This window comes from Psittacula echo (genome assembly GCF_963264785.1).
Source record: "Psittacula echo genome assembly, chromosome: 10".
In the NCBI taxonomy this organism is placed as follows: domain Eukaryota; kingdom Metazoa; phylum Chordata; class Aves; order Psittaciformes; family Psittacidae; genus Psittacula; species Psittacula echo.
In genome coordinates this window covers 3,277,592-3,301,324 of record NC_137741.1, presented here as the reverse complement: position 1 = coordinate 3,301,324, position 23,733 = coordinate 3,277,592, and the positions used below count along the sequence as shown (strand labels likewise).

Sequence of the window (23,733 nt, the reverse complement as noted above, 5' to 3'; positions counted from 1 at the left end):
CCAGCCCGGCCTTGAACACTGCCAGGGATGGAGCATTCACCACTTCTTTGGGCAATCCATCCTTAAAGAACTTCCTTACATCTAACCTGAACTTCTCCTGTTTTAGTTTAAACCCATTGCTGCTTCTCCAGGCTGAACATCCCCAACTTTCTCAGCCTGTCCTCATACAGGAGGTACTCCACTCCCCTGATCATCCTCGTGGCCTCCTCTGGACTTGTTCCAACAGTTCCATGTCCTTTTTATGTTGAGGACACCAGAACTGCACACAATACTGCAAGTGAGGTCTCATGAGAGCAGAGTAGAGGGGCAGGATCACCTCCTTTGACCTGCTGGTCACGCTCCTCTTGATGCAGCCCAGGATACGGTTGCTTTCTGGACTGCGAGCGCACACTGAAGCCGGCTCATGTTCAGTTTCTCATCGACCAACACCCCCAAGTCCTTCTCTGCAGGGCTGCTCTGAATCTCTTCTTTGCCCAACCTGTAGCTGTGCCTCGGATTGCCCCGACCCTGGTGCAGGACCTTGCACTTGGCATGGTTAAACTTCATAAGGTTGACATCAGCCCACCTCACAAGTGTGTCGATGAAACCACAGACAAAACTGTCAGGCTTAACTGGAGCGACCAGCCCTATTGAATGCAGTGCAATTAGGAGACAAAGTGTATTCATCACTAAACGCCTTGCAAGATGGAGGTATTTTATAGATAATCTATTTCTATTATTACTTTTTTTACATGGCTTATTTTGGGAGTGCTGCAGGGATGTTGCAGTGTGGCACCAAGTTAATTTGTATCTATTGTGTTCTTGGGTATGCAAGATAAAGTTAGCACACCACCTTTGGTGAGTCACAGACCTTTTCATTTCTGTTATATTTTTCAATAGCTGCCTTCTATTTCTGCAGAGAAAGTCTTTAGTTCCTTATAATGCAGGAACCCTTTCTTAAACTGGAAATTCAGGGAAATGTATCTGATTCAATGTAACACGGCTATTGTGACATATTAGTGAACCTGCAGCGCAAACTCCAAATACCAGCTACTCTTTCTAGCCCATTTTCCTTAGCTTTTTCTGATATCCAATGTAACTCAAAGATTTTAAAAGTATGCTTTAAGTTACCTGATATAAATATACTTAAACTTCATGTAATAAACCTCCTTAGCCTCTCCCCTTTTCAGCAGTATATACAGGGCAGTTCACAATGGGCAAGTGACTAAAAAAGATGAGCAGTACCTGGGGATTTTCTTGGGAATCTGAGGTGGTGATGAATGGCTCACTGGTTTCTGATCCAAGCTCTCTGCAGACTTCTCCTGTGTTTCTCCTTTGTCTCTCGCTAGCACATCTGCAATAGCGGATTCCACCCCACTCTTGTTCTGATGCTCAGCCTTTGGTTCAGCTTGTGCTGGCTCACATCTATACATGAAAACGATCGACGGCTTCTCACTGGAGTCTGACTTGGCCTCAGCGAACCAGTGATGACGCTGAACTGGAGGAGGGGGGAGCATATGTATGACAGTTCCATCGAGACCCACCAATTTTCCTTTCTCTCGTTCCTTCTCTTTGTCTTCCTCATCCTCAGCTTTCCTGCGGCGGAAGAAGCTCTTAAACGATATCCAGCGTTTGGGTTTCGCATCAGCAGCTCGCCGCCCTTCTGAATGAAGGATTGACTCGGCCTCTGTTGACCTAGTGGGGCTGTTTGGTTTGCTCCAGTTGCTGAAATGCTTTTGCAGCAGGTTACTTGCGTGATAGGGTGAAGAAGTAGACCGAGGAGGAGGAAATGGTGGTGCTTGCTCTGTTTTGGGACTTGTGGTGTTTGGGGAGGCTCTCACTGGCTTTGGAGAGTGAGTGACAGCTGGCTGTGAAAGTGAATCTTTCTGCGTCTTAATGGCAGTGTTTTCCACCATCTTGGACGACTCTATTTCAGACTGTGATGTAAACAGAGATTTGGGTCGTACCAGGGTGTTTTTAGTAGCATCTCCATCAGGGGGTAAGGAATACAGTTCTTCTACGCTACAGGACTTGGGTCCAGACTGAGGCGTTTCAGGAGGAGACTGCGGGGGCTGGATAGAAGCCACGATCTGTGAAAGCACCGTGCTCGCGTTCTCTCTGCCGCTGCTGCTGCCAAAAGAAGCCTCTGGCTTTAGGTCTGCTTTTGCTGCAGGCTCTTGTGTTGTCTTCTGAACCCTTGGTGGGGAGCTGTGGTCAGAACTATGGCTTCTCTGTGGCGATATCTGACTTTTACCGAGACAGCTATTAAACTCTTGGACCTTTTGAGCCACAGAACCCAGCCTGCATTCAGAGCTGTTAGCCACCCCCTTCGCTTGGGAGAGTTCACTGGGTTTACTTCCTATGGCTTCAGTCATTTTGCTTTCCGTTTCTATTTCTTCATATGTGTGGCTTATTACGCTGGTAGTTTTATCTTTGATGGACAGCTCCCCACTGGTCCCCAGGAAACTTTTATAGATAGCCAGGTTATCATATGCATTCGGATTGATTACGATAGGAACTTTAATAGCATTTTTGGAACTCTTAGCATAGGTGGGCTCATCATGAATGATAATAGGGAAAGGTGGCATGCCAGCATTGTTGTAGCTGTTGAATTTTATCTCAGATAAATTGGGAGACTTAACCGGGATAGTTTTGGAAGAAATGTTTGTAGCTGTAGGCGAAGTAGGAGCTGACTTGTGGCTTGTCTTCCTGGGGGGAACAGAGGGTCCTGAGCTGTTGGAAATTAACTCCACCTTAGGTATCTTCTGTCTTGGACTAGTGCTAGAAGTCCACACTTCTTGATACCTGATTGCACTGGATTTTTTCAGGTTAGCATTCACTCGTACAGGCGATGCGGCAGAGGATGTAATAGGTGTGCCTGGAGTTACTGGTGAGCTTGGGTTAGAGGATGTGGTTTTGGTTTCTGAGGTTTCAGGCTGATTCTCCTTACATTCATTGGTCATGGCAGCTGATACATCTACTATGGTATATGGCTTGCAAACTGGTTGTTCCATATTGACCACCCTGTAAGGTTTAGCTTGCTCTTCCACAGGCACCAAATTTATAGTTACAGCTTGACCAGCAACATCCGAAGGACCTTTATTCTCTTGCTTATCAGTCTGCACAGCAATTTTCCCATCCTTCTCTTCCAGTCGAAGTGCAAGGACTGCCTTGTGAGTTTCCAGACTTTTCGGCACATTTCGGGGGGCCTTTGACACATCTTTCACTTGCTGACTGTCACAAAGACTTTCATATTCGGGTTCAATCAGTTTGAGGTCCTGAGGAGTACTTGGAGACAGCCCTCCATTGCAGAGCTTCTGTGAAGAGCTGCTGGTTGTTCCAGAACGAGACTCTTCTGTCAAAGAAGAATCAGGGGATGTAGAATCAGAAGATACCATGCTCTGCATGCTCTCCTGCCCATAAAGAATCACAGCCTCTTCCCCGTAACCATTTAAAATCTCATCATAACTGTCGTCATAATCTACTGCACAGATCCTCTGGAGAGACTTGTTTCTGAGGGGCACGGTATTCCATTTCTTGTCAACACCGAACTGAACAGGAGACAGGGTGTTAGCTCTAAAATTAGCAAAGCGAGGCTGGCCCCTCATACGAATTTCCATTGCTAGCAACTCCTCATCACTTTCATCCCAGCTCTCATGCTCTTCTTGCATGCTGCCAAAAAACGTGTCATCCTCACTCTCATCTCCGCTGGAGAACTCTGGGTAACAGAAACGTCCACCTTCATTGCTTATGACTTCAGTGCTTCCACTCAGAATAACGTGCTTACCGTGCGAATCCTTCATTCCACCCATCATGCAGCTTGGAGGGAGCTTTCTTTCCAATGACTTCTTATAACAATTATTTATTCTCCCCAAGAAGGTTTCTCTCGAGTTGGTTTCACTTCCCGTCAGCTGAGGTGTGCTATCCAAACCCGCAATCTCCTTCAAAACTTCTGTCAGTCCATTATTATTGTTATTTGGTATCTTGCCTACACCATCGTTGTTGCCATAAGGCCTATGAACATGGCTATAACCCTCAATTTCATCTTCATTATTATTGTTCAGTGGTTTTTTGTTCAAGACAGCTTTGTTTCGGTTCCAGCCTGCAGGCACTGCTTTATTCTCACAATGATCCGGTGTGCTGATCTCGCCACATACACCCTGCCCATCTACTACCATCATGGTGGGTTTCACAGCTATCGTGGGCTTCTTTGCCACGGGCGGTCGGAAGCTGCCTGTATTTCTCCCACGCTGGCTGTTGCTTTGGTTTGCATTGGCTTTCAGATTTGCATGCGAGAGGGTTTTCTTTTCAGACACGGGGGGTAACTGATGCAAGCTTTTGGGCTTGAAGCAGTTCTTACACTCACCAGGTTTCCAGACGTGCTCAGTGAAAGTGCTGCAAGCAGACATTTTCCCAGAGCTCGGCGCTGGCTGCTGTGTGCTTCAGTGCATGGTAAGAATTCCACCCATATGTTTCCACTCTGTTCACTTAGTGTGACTCCTGGCTTGAGCAGTGATCATTCTGAAACACAGAAGAGAATGAGAATAAGAACAGGGAAAACACAGGCTGATCATTACACTTCCATTTTCTATGCTATGAACCGGCTGGCACAAGCAAGCAGCCTTTTGCCTTCGTGCTAGCTTATTTTACCTATGTTCACAAAACTATGCAGCTGAAATGCAGACAGAGTTGTAAATATCATTTGTGTTGTCTATAAGAATTAAACTTTTGGCAGCTGAGCCCTATATTAGTGAAAGCAGAGCAAGAGAGAGAAACAGCGACTGAGAACTGAGAATAATTCTCTTGACTAGTTCAGGACCATTGACCTTTAATTTTGCCCAATAAAACAAATGCTAGGAAGAGGATATAAAAGCAAAGATTAGCGCACATCGCTTTCAACATAAGCACTTGAACACCAGACAGGAAATTAAGAGTATGTTTACTCTCCTAAATGCAATTGAGATCATTTGTTTTAGCTTCAAATGTGAACGACCTCAGCTGAAGTGACAAAATGTGTTCAGGCAATCCCAAACTCTGCCATTTCAGCACTTTTCCCATCAGAGTCACATAATAACGGGACAGGTATTGGGTTGAAGACTCGGGCTGCACTGCCCTCCTAGAAAAGTCACACCAAGATGCTGGGGAACCTTCCCACAAAGTCACCATTTCTTCTCCTTTAGCTTTCACCAGTAGCAGAAACCAGTCCCATAGCCTCAAAACAAAGCTATGGATTTTTAGTCCCTGATTTGTTTCACGTGCAGCTTTTCTACCTCAGCCCTCCAGAAATAACAACTGAAAAAGAACTGAACCCCTCTTTCAGAGTGAACCTTTTTATTTCCTGACCTGATCAGCCTGAAGTAAAAAGCAAACACCAATCTGCTGTGCTTTACAGTCATTGGAGTAGCCAGGATTTGAAAGTTTCATGAATTAATGCCTGAGGATTTTAAGCCTTCTAAGCCAAATCCACAAGTCTGGTCTCTTCGTCACTGTTGCATAACTCAAATTATTGGAGGCATTTGACTGAGGTGAAAGGCTCTGTATGTCCACAGCTGCTTCTGTAAACACAGGCACTGAAAATCAATCAGTTCCTATTCTTACAGGCTTCAGGTGAAAATCTACTTGCCGCTCACACAGGTACACTGAAAGGGCATTAATAAACTTGTTCAGTTAAAGAGGCAGCTCTCTCTGGAGCTCGTGGTTAGTAACTCAGCAGCAGGACGCCTGTGCTGGAATTCACCATGGGCACAACTGGTTTCCATCAGTGCAGCAAACAATAGAAGCCATTAGTAAACCAGGCACTTGTATGGATTTGTCAGTCTCCTCACGTACTGCTCTGTGTTTTGGCAAAGGGCTCTCCTATGCTGGAAAACTAATATAGCAATCCTGTTCCAACACCAGATGGGGCTGAAGCCTAACGCTATTAGAGTATCTTCAGACACATTTGTGGTACCAGGGCTATCATATTTCATATGCTGACTAAATATGTTTCCAGACAAAGCTTTTTGCCAGAAAGTCAGTGCCAAAAGCTTTCTCTCTATGACCTAAGAGATAGAAAGTCTGCCAGATAGAGATCTGCCCAAACTTTAGCCTTTGTTTTATATATGCAGACTGAAATGTCTTTGTATTCTTTTTGAGCTCTGCCAACATCTGTTGCTTCAACACTTTGCAAGCCCATATATTGTAAGCAGAAAAATTACACCAAGGTCTAATTCTCCTAAAATCGGAGAGTGAGTGCACACAAGCTGGAATTCTGTACTCTGGTTAGCTCCTTTTCATCTATTTAACACATAAAAGGAGTAAAGTTACACTAATGAGAGCCTCAACTAAACGTTTGCTTTGAAAAGCTATTCTCCATTACATACAACCTGTGAACAAACAATGTGAGCAGAGGGGTTAGTGCATGTGTGTGGGTTTTAGGATTTAACTGGGTGATATTATTTCTCCGAAATGGCATAAACTGCACTTGCTCTAGAAACTTCTCACAACCTAGACAGTTCCATGGCCTTCCAAGCTAAGCACCTTCTGCTAATACTGTTGGGTAGCGATGAGGAAGCACTCGATTGCACATCTTTGCTGACTACGTCTTTATGTTTTACCACTGGCTGGGCTCACTCTGCTTTGCTCAAAGACACTGATTTGCCTCTACCCCAAACAAGCACTGAGCTCGACAGATGAATGTGAACCACAGGACACTTAGCAGAACCACCACACAATGCTCTGCTTGGAGTTAAAACTATGGCACAGGCATAGCTCTGTGCAAAAATGCATCCCATGTCCCGGAAGTTCCATATGCAGCCAGTCAAGGTTATAGCTGAAACAAACGTTGACATGTCTGTGTAAAGGCAGGCACATATACTGTACAGAGAAAATACATAAGACATGTATGGATATTTTAGGACTTTCACTCTTCAACACCTAATGGAAAGGATTTAAACACAACCATGCTCTCTAGCAGCATGTTTGACACTGAATTGGCTTTGGCACCTGCAGGATGAGCAGCTCCTGCAGCTGTACCACAGGAAACATGCACCTTCCGACAAGAGGAAATGGATCTTAAGAAAACAGCCAAAACAATTCCCACTTTGTGCCTCTTCTATACTTTGAAATCAGAAGTGCTCCTATGCTTGAACAGATTAAAGTCACTGTGACCATTACATGTCTACACACGTAATTTGCATTCTGAAATTCAGACACTTCCTTCATCGCTGTAAAACTAAACAGGCTCTTTCTGAGGTTTTCCTCTGTCTTTACCGAGAACGCTGTTTCGGCTGCAGATTCCCTGTTGTGAGTCAGAATCACAGCACGGGTGATCAGGAGTGATAACAGAAATGAAATCTTTAGGTATTAACAAAATGTAAAGCATTCTTCACGGTTCAGGCCGCGGCTCCCATTGCTGTTAACAGCGGCTGCGGATTGGTAGGGGGCAGCAGAGCCCGCTGCAGGTGAGGCAAATGCACCCAAGCACAGCAAGATAAAACACCCTCACATTGCTCCTCTCTAGACCCTAACCCTGCTTTCCAGTACAAAGGTGGTCAACAAGAGATCCGGGCAGTCACACATCAGATCTCTTGGCATTAGGTCTCTTTCCTAACTCCCTGCTTCCATGACAGCTCTCGCGATGGCTAAGGAACGGGGCTGCGTACTCTGCTGGAACAAGGAGTTCAGATGACAGAACTCACTTCAAGACAGTAACAACCTCAGGTGTTACGTACAAAACCGCATTAAGCTTCTAAAGAAAGCGTTAATGGTAAATACATACTATCAACATTGTGCATTTCATCTCTATCTCAAAGCCTTTCATGTAAGTTGCTAAACATAACTATTCAGGATTTATACATGGAAACACTGCAGTGCTAACATTCACCAAGTGAGTCAGTGACAGGAACAAGCACAGACAGACAAGTTCTGCTCCTAATGTGGTGCTGCAGCCAGCAGATCGTGATACTTCATTCACTAAACGGTTGAGTCAGCACAGACAGTTTATCGGCTTTAAAGGCCAAATCACTCTTTGTGTAAATGAGAATAATGCTCCTCATTTCAGCAGATGCACAACTGCACACAGGAGGGCTCAGTCTGGCCCTGTTTAGCTGATATCAAACACACAGAAACCCGAAGGCATGATTCACTTTCCAGGTCAGAGGGAGGTGACGACAGGCTCAAGAGTTGCAGTGCAGAGATGAAGAAGTAATCAGCTGAGATATCCTCACTGCACAGAAATGCAGAAGGATTTTTGTTGACATCATCTTTGTTGAGTGCACAAAGATAGTGATGAACACACATTTGAGGCATTTTCCCTTTCTAAGTAATTTCAGGCTGGCAGGTCTCCTTTAGATGCATGCTGGCTGCATCACAATGAAGGCCTTCTCCAGCAATACTTTATACTAACGTAATCCAATTAAAAGGAACTTAATTGGTGTGCAACATTCCCTACAATTTCAACATTTTAAAAATGAATAGTCTCAGTAAGTACCAGATGGTGACATGCACTAATTAATCAGGCCTGCTCAATGAATGAGCATATTAAAATGAATGCACCTATTAGACATGTGTTTTCAATGCTGCATCCTGCAAAAGAGCTCCCCTTAAATGAATGCCTGCTATATTTCAGAGCAACATGCACAAGTGTGCATTTCACCATTTGTACTGTAACACTATCACTTTGATCTCTTCTTAGATCTCCCGATAGTTGGGACATACTTCCTTTTGTTTGTCCTCCTCCAGGCAAAAGGCATTTAGCTTTAGCATTGCTATCCATGAAAGTGGGCCCGTAGGTTTTATGCTACAGAATAAATTGCATTGATCAGCCTTCTTATCAGCCTGTCCATTAAATTGCTACTGAAGAACCTAGAAACCTCTCCCCATTGACAGTCATGTCCTCAGACTGAAAACAGCAGCAATGGGAATCCAACCTAGGTTTGCTAGGTAGGAGTGCCCAAACACCACAAAACCACTATGGCTTCGTGGGTTTGTCAGAAGCACTTAGAGAGATCTGGACACTCACTGATCATCATAAACAGCAGTGTAAGACTAAAGGACTAACGTAACAAGAACAAAGTGATGGTTATTCTTTGCCAGGATCTGATTTCTGTTTCTTTTAAACTTTAATACAATTGTAAACATTTTAAGAGACCTTTTGGAAGACCTGGAATGCTCTGACTTCACACATAACATCCTGCCTGGGTGGCAATGGGCAAATGCTCCATCTCCCTGCGCGTCAACTTATTGATGCAGGGCTGCTGAGCCATCTACCCCACATAACTGGGCCCACAGAGGAATGGGATGTGCTCATTAGGGGATATGTTGTCCTTCATGCCATAAAAGAATAATTTCTTCTGAAATTTTACATCATTTGTCCCCCTTTGAAGGAAAGCAGCCCCCAAGTGCAGCTACCTGCAGCATCTATTAGATGCATAGAATAATAGAACGGGCAAGGTTAGAAAGGACCCTAAATCATGAAATCCAATGCTGCACAGCCAGAGAAGTCACGGTCCCAATTTGAAGGCATGTGGAGAAGCACACTTGTTTGCATTCAGTACCCGGGAGCACTGTGCTTTGAACAATCCCGCAGCAGGTACTAATGGAATGTAAATTGAGCAAGCAGAAAAGAGAGAAAGATGCTATACAGTACCAGAGTTTGGAAATCAAATCTAACATATCGACGTAAAAACCCGTGAGCGGTGCCCTCAGAGATCCCTGAGCACTTCACAAAGTTGAATGAGCATTTTCCAGTACTGGCTTTCGTAGAGAGGAGCAGTGACTCACAGGCTGGTGGAAGATCAAGACACAGACACTTAAATGTGATGCCCAGTTCAGTCCCTGCACTTCACACAAGTTATGCCAGGAAACAAATGCGGAAGTAAATCATGGCCAAGAGCGTCACGGAGCGCCGCAGCTTTCTTCTCAAAGTGAACTAATATCCACTAAACACCAGAGCATTGTTGTAACAGGGCAGAACCATGCTTGTGGCAGACAGCACAGATGGAAATTTCCATAAATGCTCAGCATGATCATTGCTGTTAAAAAAGCAAAGTTCTATCTTGTTGAAGATAGGTTGGCGATTTTTAACACCCAGTCAGAACCGAGTGCCCTGGTAACTGTCCAACGCCATGAAATGACAGCTCTGCAGAAAATGCAATGAATCTGCAGTGATATTGAGCAATGACCCAGCGGGAAAAGCTGCCAACTTACTTTAGAACCTCTCTTCAGCACCGTGTTGCTGTGCTGCTGAGACTGAAGGGGTATGACGGATGGAGAGGACAACAGAATCACTTCCACCCAAAGGACTGAGAGAAAACCTAGTTGCAAACTTGCTACAAGACAGCATAAAACAAAATCAGGGAAACAACTTGCAACTATTTCTGGTTTTAAGCTCACACACTCTATTTTCTCTCCTTAAAAAGAGTTTAAATTACATAAACATTTCATAAAACTGAGTGAGTGAAAGAAACCCTTGAATATGTTTGGGTTTTTTTACCTAAAACTTGTCAGAATAAAACATGATAGAGATAACCAACGAACTGGAGCAAAACCTGCCTAGGGCTACACAATCTGTAACGCTTCAGAAGAAAACAGGCATTTCTTTGCAATTTACCTAACCCAAAGAGGTAATGCCACCGAGCAGGGGAAAGGCAAGAAATATCCTCAGGATCTGCCCAGCTAATCTGATTAGATTCTGCACCACTATATTGAGAAGACAAGAAACAATAATAAGGACAAGCTCTCATAGCTGGTGCCGAGGCCCAACAGATCAGCTAAGGCATGTATCTGAATATGAACTCTTCTGAGTTCCAATAATTAGAAGAGGTTCTTAACTGGATAAAACTATTTAAATATATATATATATATATTTTTCCTTTTGCAAAAATATAATCATCATTTGGCATTGATAGATTTGTAATGGCCACATATGCTCATATTACAGTGACCCTTCAGACAAGGCTGCACAGTACATTCTTTACGGGTGCTTTTACTTGCACACAAAATTAGTTTTCATTTTGTACTTTATTAACAGCCCCCCCCCCCCCCAAGATAAACCAGACTTCCGAACAGTTTGGGTTTACCTTAATTCCTAAAAAAGGCTGTGTACAACATGCCAGGCTCTAGCAGCACATTAAGGGTACGCGCATCAGCTGACAGGAGCAAGCATGCTAATAATGATAATGAAGAAAAATCCCCAATTTCAGCACATTTAAGTTTTCCCCAACACTATTTAAGCAAAAGGATGAGAATTAAGCCCTTCACAACATATTCAGATTGCACTGCTATGCCTGTGCCTTGACCAATAGAATTATCTTGGATTTACCTCTCCCAGGCTCACTTGAAATCCTGCCCTTTGATCTTTTCTGCTTGTTGTTTAAGCACATGAAAACATGCAGAAGAATAAACTTTACCAAACCTTTACTGAACCTATCCAGCATGCCTTCACAACAAACAAAATACGAATACCTGAAAAGTATTATACTGCTTCTGTAGTTACAAACCCCAGTAAGGGCTGTGGTTAGCCCTCTGCTGAGCACAGCTTGAATGTGAAGTAAGTGTGTATCATCACTGTATTATTGACTCCATCAATTCTGCAACTTTAGTTTACTTAAAACTCTCCCTGGGACCACTGCAACCTCTGGCTGCAGATATCCTTATGCTGAACCCCTGATGCAGCAAAACCCACAATTGCCATAAATATACCAGTTTCAGTTTAGCAAAGTAACTTGTGGACAGCAAAATACCAAGTAACATCAGAAAGGATATGAAGGATCTTACTGCAAAGTTGCCAAAGGCAAACAAACTCTGTAGTATCAGGAGCAGGCAACTTAGGAGAGAACTATGGATTGCAGCAGTGTGAGAGGTCAGCTACACTGTAGAAGATAAAACCCACTGCAGAGAAACCAGTTCTCCCCATTGGACTCAACCCCCTCTACAAGAGCCTTATGAATTGTTGAATAAGGGCTTGAGAGAAATCAGTTCAAAACTAAAACCCCATCAGCCATTATAAAAAATGGAGATATTAAGAATAAATGATAAATGAAGACCAACAGCAGTACGGTTGGACTGCATAAAGCCAAGCACTGTGGAGAAACCCGAGAGCCACATGGCTGAGCTACACATGGAATTGTGGGGTCCCTTATTGGAAGCAGGCATCAGCACAGCAAGGAGCTAAGGACAGTACCAATGGAATGCTTCTTTATCAAAATCTCTGTGAAGGAAACCTGTTCTTCCTCCTACCAAATAGTGAAATAATGGGCAAAAGAGAAATGGCACAGTTTTATTTGGAGTTTTTAAGAAGGTCTCACAATTGCTCACTACAGGACATGCAAATGGTGCAACAGAATACACAAGGCAACCAGCAGATCACATGCTGTCATTGTAAGAAAATCAATGACGTGATTTACTGAATATTGTGTTCAGTTCTATTTACAACACGTCAGGAAGAAATGCATCCACCACAGAAACATCTTAAGGGATGAAAAGCTTTCTGTATTAAGTGAAACAAAAAGATTAGATAGTTTAGTTTAGGATTGAGACAAGTAAAACAATATTAAGTGATGCATCACATAAAGAAGATAGACCGTGTGTTTCCATTTAATGTCTATCTCAAAAAAACCAGAGCAACAAACCCTATGTAGCATATTTAAATTAGTAAAAAGAAAATTACTCCATATGAAGTGCTTTCTGATCCAAGCTGGCACTGAGATCAAGAGATCAGCTGGATTAGCAAAAACAATTAGATGCTTATATATAGGATGAGACACTGAGAGTTGTATTAGGTGGGGTGTACACAAAGCTTCCACTCGCAGTGCTTACCCAAAGCATCATCTGTTAGAACTGAGAAGAAAACTTGCTCATTCACACTATTCTTCTATTGTCCATGCTGGGTGTTTGGGCAGCGTGAAGGCCCCAGTGCCTGTGCAGAGCCACCACTGCCTGGTGCCATGCTGCCTGCAAGGGACCAACCAGCCGTCAGCCTCCTCATGCTCCCACATCCCATCTCCTGCTTCACCAGAGATGCACCAAAGAACCACAGAACACAAGATGTTCCCTTACAGATTCTGGGTCTGTGCTCTTCCATCCAACCTGCATTACCCTTATCCCTTCCCCCTCTGTATGGCATGTCCCTGTTGTTCAGGATTTTACCTATGTAAGCCTTCCTTTGGCAAGGCCCTTCTGAAAATCAATCCCTTTGATAACAACAGGATTCTGTTTTTTCCTTTTTTATCTGAGCCTCCTCTTCACTGTCAGTGGTTTAATAGAGCAAAATAGCTAAATGGTGAAATATGACGAATATCTCATTATCTCCTAAAGCCCTTCTCTCCTCCTCCCACACTTTATCACACTTGTGCCAGGCTTATACCTCAGCCCTGGAACCATCCTTGTGTTCATTTCGACTTTTTATGACTATACTATCACATTTGATATTGGGAAACTGGGATCTTGGGCTATGAACTGACTGTCCCCTATGCTAGCACGTCTTGCAATGATCCATGCAAATCCACAGCGATGCATAAAGTGACGGTAACTGCAGAGCTGAAGAAGCCAGATGGAAGCCTTACAAAAGATGAGAGCTGTTTGGATGTTGTCATGCTACGAGATAGAAAAATCAGGAGAAGATGACAAAGAGGTTTCTCTAAAACTAACCTAACCAATTTAACTGTTGAAGATGCATATGTTACTAGCTTATGGTGGGAAATACAAAGGAAAATGAGCCAGATGCTGATATCTCATTTGCTTCTGGGTGGAGCAAGTGCCTGGAAAGGGCTTGAATCTCTTTAAAAACTCCTTCAGTTTCCTGTTCCACAGCAACCATCTCCTCCCATTGCCTTCCACCCAGTGCAGTCATTTTGCCGTGTTCCTTGCATCTATGATCAAAGACAGCCATTCTAATTGGAAGATCTCTCTGATAATCTTGAGAAACTGGCTACAGGTAAGTTTTTGGCCATCAAAGCTGGTTCATGCAGCTTATTCTCACTCAGGTCACTCTTCTAATTAGTGTGTCATTAATTCATCCCAGTAAGCCGCTTTACCAGGCGTGATGAATGCAGTCACAGACCACAGCAGTGAGATGGAGAGATGAGCTGGAAGGCACAAGGTTCACGCTATTACTGTTTACTAGTGTTGAAGTTAAAAAGCAAACAACAACGCTTTACAACACATGCTTAGACAGGAAGTCCTTAGGCACTGCCTAGAATCCATCCCCATAACATGGGACTGATGAGAAAGCGTTAGGTAATAAGCACCATCATAGGTGAAAGTCATTAAAGGAGTTGGCAGATACTGAAATTGGGTGCTTGTAGCATTCATGATAAACAGGAACTGGTTTGTTACTTATCCTGATCAGTAAGTGTTGTGCCTGTCCATCTTTTAGGATAACACCCCAGGACACCCGGATTGTGTTCTCTGTGCTTTCTCTATGCATTACCCTGCACAGCTTTCCACCACACAACACTGTGTTGGAATCCAAAAGGAAACGTAACAGAAAATCTGAACTGGATTTTATCTTTATATTCAGTGACTGGTTTTAGCAGCGAAGGAATTTGCTCACTTTACTTCGTGAGAGAAGAAACCACCTTCATTTTCAAAGAGAGATGTTGAAACTCATCAACTATGTAAACCACTGTAATTCTTACCCAGTGCTGTGAGACAAGGGAAGGGAAGAAGGAATCACCTACTGCTTCTGAGAAAGCTGACTTCTTGCAGGCAACACCTCCTCTAAGGATCAATGTGCTTTGTGGGCAGCAAGAGCATCCAGCCCCTTAAAGGCCAGAGGCGGCTTTAAGAGCAATTCGAAGTAGGGCCTGGCACACGTCCCCCCACTCCCACAGCCCCTTCTGCTCCCAGCACCCCTGTGAGCCCACGGTGCCCCTGAAGCTGTTCTCTCCACCTACAGAAACAAGAGCCGCGCTGTCAGAGCACTCACGTACTCATTAGCAGAGTGCTGATTACACTTGAAAATCACAAGCTTGCAAACTTACACGTCAGGACACAGGATGAACCAACACCACTGCTGTTGCACTGTGAGCAAGCTCTAGGAAAGGAAAGGAAAGCAACAGACATGTTTGTTTGCAGAAGCAGCACTCCTGAATTCTTTTCCTTTAGCTCTTTTCACAGACATGCTTTCCTTACAGGGGCTGACTGACAAACACGCATTTTGCTACTTGTGCTCGATAGAACCCTGATGTGCAAAGCTTTTTCTCGCCAGAAAAAACAGAGTGTGAATTTTCTAGTCTTGGACCGCTAAAATGACTCAATCCACAGGGACCCGAAGGTAAAAGCACAATCACACCCATTGGAATTCTTTACTTTTCCAACAAGGCTTTTATGACAGTGTACTTCATTAGCACACAGGTCTGCTATGAGTCCATCACTGTACAGGAATGGACTTCACAATTGGGCAATTGCGCTCTGTTGCTACCAACTTGAATAAAATACAAAAGGCTGCTATTGCCTGCCCTCATGGAGGGTCTGGAGGGAGGTTTCTTCCTGCTGTATGCAACACAATGCCATTTGAACTGAACTAAACAGTGATAAGAACTAGCCTAAGAGAAACGGAGAGACCAAGACCTACTCCCCCATCCACATAAGCAGCAAGTTGCAAGGCAGCAGCAATATCCTTCCCATGGCTCCCTGCTGAGGTCCTGGGCTCAGTCTTTATAGACAGGCCAGAGACAATATCAATACTCCATCAAATGCGGAAAACTGCTCAGGAATCTAAAACGTGCTTCCCCAATACTGCTTCATCAACACTATGCACAGGAAGGTGATGTACATACCAGGACTCCCAAGTATGGTCCACAGAAGAGACTAAATGCTCACTGTAGTACTTAATTTTGCAATTTATACAGGAAAAGAAAATCTGTACAGCAGACTTCAAAGTTATGGGCTCAAACTCAGCTTAGTAACACATAATGGCATATGTTATGGATATTTAAACAGTACATGGGATCCCAACTGTTAGTGAAATCATGAGCTGCGATGGTAATTACAGCAGCTACGCAACACAGTGTTACTCATTACTCGTTTATGCAACACAGTGTTACTCCTGACCCCATACTTTAGTAGTACTATTGGTTCTACTCTGTCTTTTCTAATAAAAAGGGCAAATTGAGCTCTTAGTCTTGTCTGTAACACAAGCTGCTCACACCTTTAAGGACTGGTGACTCTTGAGAACTGTTACTAGCACCCTTGGACTGCTGCTCTCCAAAAGACAACACAGCATTCCTGGAGCTTCATACCAGGGACAAACACAATGGGAAAAACCTCTTCCTACTCTTGAAATAGGTTCCTCGGCATGTGGAGTCCAGGCACTCTCCTTTTCAGTCCTGAACTCATGCTAACGGGGTGGTCATGACTTGCACAAGCTTCTGAGGGTCTTCACTTCTCCCAGTGGGGTCAGGCAAGCCTGGCCTAAACTCTTTATTCCCACCTTACAATTGCCCATAATAAATACCAGTTATTTGCTCAAGCCTTTGCTCAGTGCAATCAGTGAGCACCTCTGCTTGCAGACTTCCTGCTCGCTCTATTTGCATTTCCCTTCAGATTACTCCTGAAAAAACCTTGACTGATTTTAGGCAAAGATTAACCCGCAGCATTCCATGCTACCTCAGTAACAACCTCCTACTTACAATCAGTTTCAGACCTACCACCTATAGCCAGGCCTAATCCACATAACATACACTGCATTGTCACCACTGCAGTTTCTCAATAACATATCAAGAATGAAATTGAAACATACAGTATTTAGAAGTTAACTGAGCCTTTTCTATACTTGTTAATGAAGAGATACCTGTTCACAGCTCACTAAAACTCGGCATCTGGAAAGAAGGTACACACAGGCCTGAGGAAGGACACCTGGTTTTGCAAATGCATCAAACAGGACTTACTTTAAAGCTATTTTCAAAAGGAAAGCTCTTGGTTTGCAATAGCACTGGGCAGATATTCCCTAGAAAAACCCACTCTGAGTAACTTGCATTAAAAATCCAAGGTTTAGTTTTTCAGATTTCCACAGAGATTTGCAGAAATGGTTTTTGGCATCACCAGAAAATGAATCCTCCTCACGCCACCTCCCAGGGCTGTTTTAGGTTACTCCTACTCAAATCATTTCTCATGTAACAATCACTTGTCAGCTTTTTTAAGTCAGCTGCTCTAAAAAGCCTTTTGTTGAAAGCAAGGATGTTAACCGTGATCCCAAAGCTTTAATTTTCATAGAAATTGCTGTATGTCAAACCCGATAAAGGCAGCAGAACCGTGCTTGGATGCCACAATGCAGTATGTAAAAAAAGAAATCATGAAAGTCAATAGTAGGAGATTTATCAGCTGCTTATCACATCTGAATGCACTTGCAGGGCTTGGCCCCTCTGCTGCTTCATACAAATACACTGGGAAACAGAAGCAGATTTGCTCTGCACTGTGCAGGTTTTCAAAATTCATATTAATACCAAAGGTTTTGCTACACAAAAGTATTTTTTCTCCAGAGAGCAAAATAATTTCCTTACTGTCATATGGCATTGAAGGAACAGGAAGACTGGAGAGAAATGTGGAAGGACACACAGAAACTAAGGGCATTTCTCAGAACAGGCTGGTTATAAAGAGCAGCTGCATATAACCTCTTATTTACCTTCACCTCTGGCTCTGCCAAAGCAAGATGCTGCCCTACAGCCCCCCGCTGCAGTAGACCCTAGCTCTCTTCAACCTGCAGGTGCCAGGATGCAGCATGACAGCCCATCACAGCGGTGCTTCTGCTCCCGACTGCCCCTCTGCTGCCAACCCCAGTGCACTTTGCCAAGTGCAGCTCAGTACCAACCTCCTGCACTGCTGCTCCAGCACAGAACACTTCCAAGTCTTCAGTTATTCAACATGATTAACGAAAGGATGGGTTCGTAATGCTAATTAGCATTGTGTAGTCAGAAGATGGACCGCAGGCCTGTATCTCTCACATCCTATGTTAAATTTGCTCGCCAGACATAAAAGACTGATACATTAACCATGGCTTATTTCCACATTTCTCTTTTCAAAGAAGGCTGGCTGAATTGTAATGCACAGAGATAGGCTGAAACATTCAGCAGATGATTTTGCTTAAATCTCAAGTAAGACAAATTAGGCAAGATCTTCAATCACTGCCTTGGGATGTGTGGGCGATAGATTACATTTTACAAGGAACAGCATTTGGGAAGATTCAGTTTTCACTCTTCAGCCACTGTACTCTTTTAATGACATGCTAGAAGTTGGAGAAAGAAGAACTGGAAAGGAAAAGAGCACAAGACAGACTTCACACAGATTATGAGATGGCTGCTTGCTGAAAGCAGGCAACATCATCTTTAATGTCTGCAGTGCTGGGCGAAGGAAAGGAAAAAGCAAATTCCTCACACTGCCCAGTGCCTTCCCTTTCAGCAGTGGGCCCTTCCTCATTAACCAGGTTTAAGATATGAAGCTCTAGCAGCAAGTTCACTGCTTGAGGGAGGGGTTTTGTTTCACAGGGTGTGATGGAAGGCCCAGTTTGAGGCTCTGTAAAAGGAATACAATTAATTCTGCCTCAGATCTCTGTGAACCCTTAATAGAGCAGGATCCACAGACAAACGAGAGCCTCAAACGGTCCCTCCAGCCTTACTGCTTGCTTTGCCTCTTCATTTCCTGGTGCACACTTTGCTTTTACACTCTGAAAGTAAAGTGTAAAGAAATGAGGAAGAGCTGTCAAACTCTTTTTTCTAAGTCCAATTTTAATCTTCCCCATGAAGAATGTGACCCAAAATCTCTTGCAGTTATTATTGTCCAAAGTTTGTATTCTTTTTAAGCTGTTTGAGTGGATTTTATAAGTTAGAAACAAATAAAACCTTTGTTTTCTTGTAGCTGCAAACACTGGATTGTTACACCAAGATTCAGCATTACTACTACTGCTAAACATACTCAGATCACAGGCGAGTACAAGCTCTTCTCACAGTAGTAACCAAGCTGCAAATCTTACATATTCCAAGGTATTGTTACATGTTCATCAGGTGCCTGCCTTCAAAGTTTTGCATAGCTCAAGCACAACAGAGAGTACTATTTTCCTTCAAAATTATTTTAATAGAGAGGGATACAGGTAATGCTGCAAGTATGCAGCTGCAATGGAATGAAACCTGCTTGTTGATGCTGTCTCTTTCAGTTCTCCTTTTCTAGTCATGAAGGTGATTCTGAAAAGATAGACATCACTATCTGAAAGTCAAATATAGCAGTTTTGTAGAGGTTAAAGTCACATAAATAGTGCCACCTTTAAGAATACACCAGTGGAGCTTCCATATCTTAGTGGCAGAGAAGTGTATATCACACATATTTATAATGTCGGTGTATTTCTGAGACCTTCAGGCTGAGATCTACACAAGATATACACATCGTGACCAGATAAAAGACAAGAGAAAAAAACAATACTAGTAATGAATCCCAGGGAAAATTCATGCAGAGGAATTATCCCAGAGAAAACTGCAAACCTACGGAACGTTTAAAACATCTCCATAGAATCCAGGCTTTCAGCACAGAGCTCGCAATGACACACATTAAAACTCAGCCAGACACTCCTGGGTACCTTCTGTAGCTGACTCCATAGGAGATGAGATGGCTTTGCTGGCAGCAGTGGTTTTAGAAGCGATTCCCACTGCTGCCTTCACAGCGGGTCTGCTGCACCAACACTCACACTGGGAGCAGTGCACCACCACACCATTTGGAATGTTCGAAGCAACGTTCTAGCCCGTGGTGAAGGTAAGCAGCGAGTGCAGGTTGCTGCAGTGCTTTGGCTGGTGTGAGCAGCTGAAGGAGGGTCCTGTTGATGTAGTATTTACTTGTGTTCATACAGGCCTACGCATCAGGTAAAGCTCCAATAAATAACTTTCAATACAGAAAACACCACTCAGCTTTTAAATAACCACTGTAAACCTGCAATTAATAGAGTAACTTTAGGGATAGGAGCACATGCAATTTCTTCACTTTATAGAGGAGGAGAGGAGGAGTTATAATACATAATATTATGAGCAAGGAACTTCCAAACCCAGTTCTAAAACAATCTTCAGCTTTGATAAATCCAGCTTTATCCTCCACTCCCTTTTGCCTAAAGTCTTTCTTCTTTCTCCTCTCCTCAGACTGCTCATCTGCTTAATCTGATCTAAATGCCTTAAGGATGTCAAGGGGATAAATAGTGCGATTAGCAGCTCCGAGTTTCCATTTGCTTTTTAGAAATGGGTGCCTTAGACTCCGAGGCATTACACACCCTCTTCAGTATTCACAGGATGCACTGTTACCAAGAGACAATATGCAGAGGAACAAGTGGAGACTAAAACAGTTTTTGCATTAACAGGAGGATCCTCCAAGTGGTTTGCAGAGTGTGCTCCAGGGCCCTTCAATTGTTCTGCAGTGTTAGTGTTTCAAGCATAAAACACTTAAAGCTGTTTCTTCCAGGGCTGAAGTGTAAATGCAGGGAGAGTCAGGTATTTATTCAATGCAGGTTACAAGATTGCTACCTGGCAATTTTCTGCAACTTAACTGTAAATGATGCATGAAAAACGTATTCTTATTTAATGTTAAACCACAGGCATTTAAGAGCAAAGGAGGGAACACAGCAAGGAGCTGTGTTTTGCCAGCGCCAACAACGGCAGCCCTGCAGCCCCGAGGAGCCTCCAGATCCTACCAATCTGTGATCAAATTAGTACAGAGCAAGTGCAACTTCAAAGAAATTATGGGTACTTTATTATGTGCATTCAGAAAGAGACAGCCACGAAGCACTGCCTTGCTAAATGTTATAGAAGTTCTTATAAATATTCATGTGCATTTGTACTCAAAGCATTTAATCATTTCTTCATAAAAAAAGGCATGGGGGGAAGGGGAGAGGAAGGAATGGCTGCTTCCTCGCTTCCAAAGAGTCCAAGGCAACAGACAAGGCAAACTTGTGCACAAGTGCTCGACAGATCAGACAGCAGCAACCCCAGAAACGAACAAATCGAAGAATCTTTTCAGGTAGAGTTCTAATTTTTTAAGTTGGAGCTGAAACAATAGTTTCAAACTATATATATATTATATAATTATATATTTTTATATATACTGACTATAATATTATATATTTTATATATATATCTATATTGAAAATAATAGTTTGCAGGTCCCAAACTCCTGACTTTTTGATCATTGGAATTCCTACACCGTTAGCTTTGAAAACCAAGATCAATCTGTTGCTTCTGATGTTTGTTTGAAGACAGACTTAGCTGCCTGTACTCCTCTGCATTTTCAAGTCCCCGCTGTCAGAGATGAACGTCAGCAGCACCTGATAAACATGGCTGCTTTGTGAGCTCATTCCATCCATACACAGCCATGGTGAGCTGAAATAGCAGGGCTGAAAATCCTACCATTGCCCCTTGAAAGACCGTGTTTCTAACTGTGCTCCAGGGCATGCAGCCTCTTGATTAAGCCTCTCTGACTTCAAGTTTATCAATACCAGTGTGAATTAATGACTATAACATGCTGATAATACAAAAGCCTGTTCACAACTGGCTTCTGCACAAAAGAGAAAAGATTGCCAACCAGCTTTAACATAAAATTCTAACCCAATATAAAAGCTAAAAGATGTAGAGTAGTGGCATCTGAACCCTTAGAAATCACACAGGCATAGACAGCGGTGAGGGACCAGCTCACACCTTGTGCCTTGCTGGGATCCTGACTCCAAGCCAGACCAAGATAATGGACTTTGACATCCTTTTGCCTACTCTTTTGTACCAGGAACATCGCTTCTTGTCTGGGAAACACATTACCCTATAGCTTTGGGCATGACTTGCTTTGCAGCATCTCTCCAGATTCTACATTCTGGATGTACCTCCCCATTGAAGATGTTACAGCTAGAGGAAACAAAGAGATGCTTATTAAGGTAGGCCCAATTCCTTCACATATACCTCAGTGGGCAACTAGACCTAGTTTTGGCTCAACATTGGCTGTAAAGCAACATTCATAGTGCAAGAGGCTTATTGCTGTGGTACTTTTGGTTTCCTCTTGTATCATCAGGTCAGACTGCAGTCAGATGTACCTGACTCTGCTCTCAGGTGTATTGGCAAGTCTCAGTGGAATCATTCCAGACATATACCATGTTTAGAAATACAAAGCAAAATGAAAAGTGGCACTGCCTTTTACTTCCCTCAGGAAAAGTGCCTCTTGCAAATGGCTGTATCATTTTCATTATATCCTGTTAGATTTCCTTTACCATCTTGACTGGAACAATAACTAAGGCATAATAGAAAAAGATTTTTCCACAGGCTGGTTCTAATTACATTGAATCTCAAGTGAGATAGGACATTTAAATAAGAAACAACTACTGCAGAGTGTGAGATAATAACACACCAAGATAGTTGGCTTTTTGAGAGTCCTGTTAAAATGATGCATTAAACATTACAGTGTACTCCACTCATGTTTCAACACGAAAGCCATTCCTTTTGTGGCACACCACTGCAGAAGGAGGTTAGTGGTTATTGCAGTCAATACTCAACTCTGAACGATTATGAAGCATTATCCCTCATGCTGGAAGTTCCATGGATCTTTGTAACATGAACTGTGAGATACATGCTTACACTTCTGCATGAGGTTGAGGCAGTTGAGAGTGCAGGGTCATGGCAGGATTAATGACCTCAGGGATCACAAGGTAGAGCTGAGGAGGTTTTGAAGAGCTCCTGGATTTTGTTGCGAGTCTTACCTTTAACATTTGCCATGATAACTGAATTCTCTTCTAATGTGCCTGGGAAACACCTAGTTGTTAGATTGCTGGAAACTACTGAAACATAAACAAGTGAAATGGCAACTGTGGCGATGTCATCTAGAAACACAGTGAAACCTGCCCTCGCCCCATAGTTTGTGTTTGATGTTGTAAGTGACCATGCAGCCCTGCCTCCTATATTGGTGCTTATGGGACCTTGCAGCAAATTCCCCTGCTGGAAACCAAAACTGAAGAAAGGGAACGAGATGGGTTGTCCTATGGGAATGATCAGGACAAGGGGTTTGAGTGCACCTGCACTACGTCTGCAGACACCAAGCTGGGTGGGAGTGTTGATCTGCTGAAGGGTCAAAGGCCCTGCAGAGGGATCTGGACAGGCTGGATCCATAGGCCAAGCCCAATTGTATGAAGTTCAACAAGACAAAGGGCCAGGTCCTGCACCTGGGTCACAACAACCCCCTGCAATGCTCCAGGCTTGGGAAGAGTGGCTGGAAAGCTGCTCGATGTAGAGACCTTTTTGTGTTGGTTGACAGACAGCTGAACGTGAGCCAGCCTGTGCCTGGGTGGATGTGGTGCTTAGGGATGTGGTTTAGTGGTGGACATGGCAATGCTGGGTTAATGCTTGGACTCTACAATCTTAAAGGTCTTGTCCAACCTAAGCGATTCTATGACTCTATAATGGGGAAAAAGAAAGTTCATCAATTGCCTTTGCTTGCAGCTAGTTACTAGACTAACTAACTAACATCAAACCACATATGAAGGATTCACTAGGGTATGGCTAGAGCTGAAACTGTTAAGTATGTAGATATAGCTCTTTTGCCATAGTTGTCACAATAAAGTTTCAAGGAACTTATCTAGATACTGAGGATTAAGAAACTTATTTTCAGTTAAAGAATAGAATCTATGACTCTAAATTCTATGCTTAGACAATATAAGCTTTCCTAGCAGCAGCTCAGTAAGTAAAGCATTCTTGTCTAAATAGTACAAAATATATTAATTCTCTATTAATAATGTAATAAAACACACAGAAGCAAATCAAAAAAGTTTAATTC

The 23,733-nt window shown here is 43.2% G+C and overlaps 1 protein-coding gene across 5 annotated transcripts in view; it reads right to left on the bottom strand.

Annotated features, from left to right (window-relative positions):
- PEAK1 (pseudopodium enriched atypical kinase 1) overlaps positions 1–23,733 on the bottom strand; it is a 114,840-nt gene that overhangs the window by 33,851 nt on the left and 57,256 nt on the right. For 4 of the 5 annotated variants that reach the window (XM_080626311.1, XM_080626310.1, XM_080626314.1 and 1 more), the window contains one exon: positions 1,225–4,500. In XM_080626311.1, coding sequence (XP_080482437.1) covers positions 1,225–4,388 — 3,164 coding nt within the window. In that variant the 5' untranslated portion in view covers positions 4,389–4,500. Of the gene's footprint in view, positions 1–1,224; positions 4,501–22,663; positions 22,739–23,733 lie in introns of all 5 variants that reach the window. The other variant, XM_080626312.1, reaches the window with a different exon arrangement.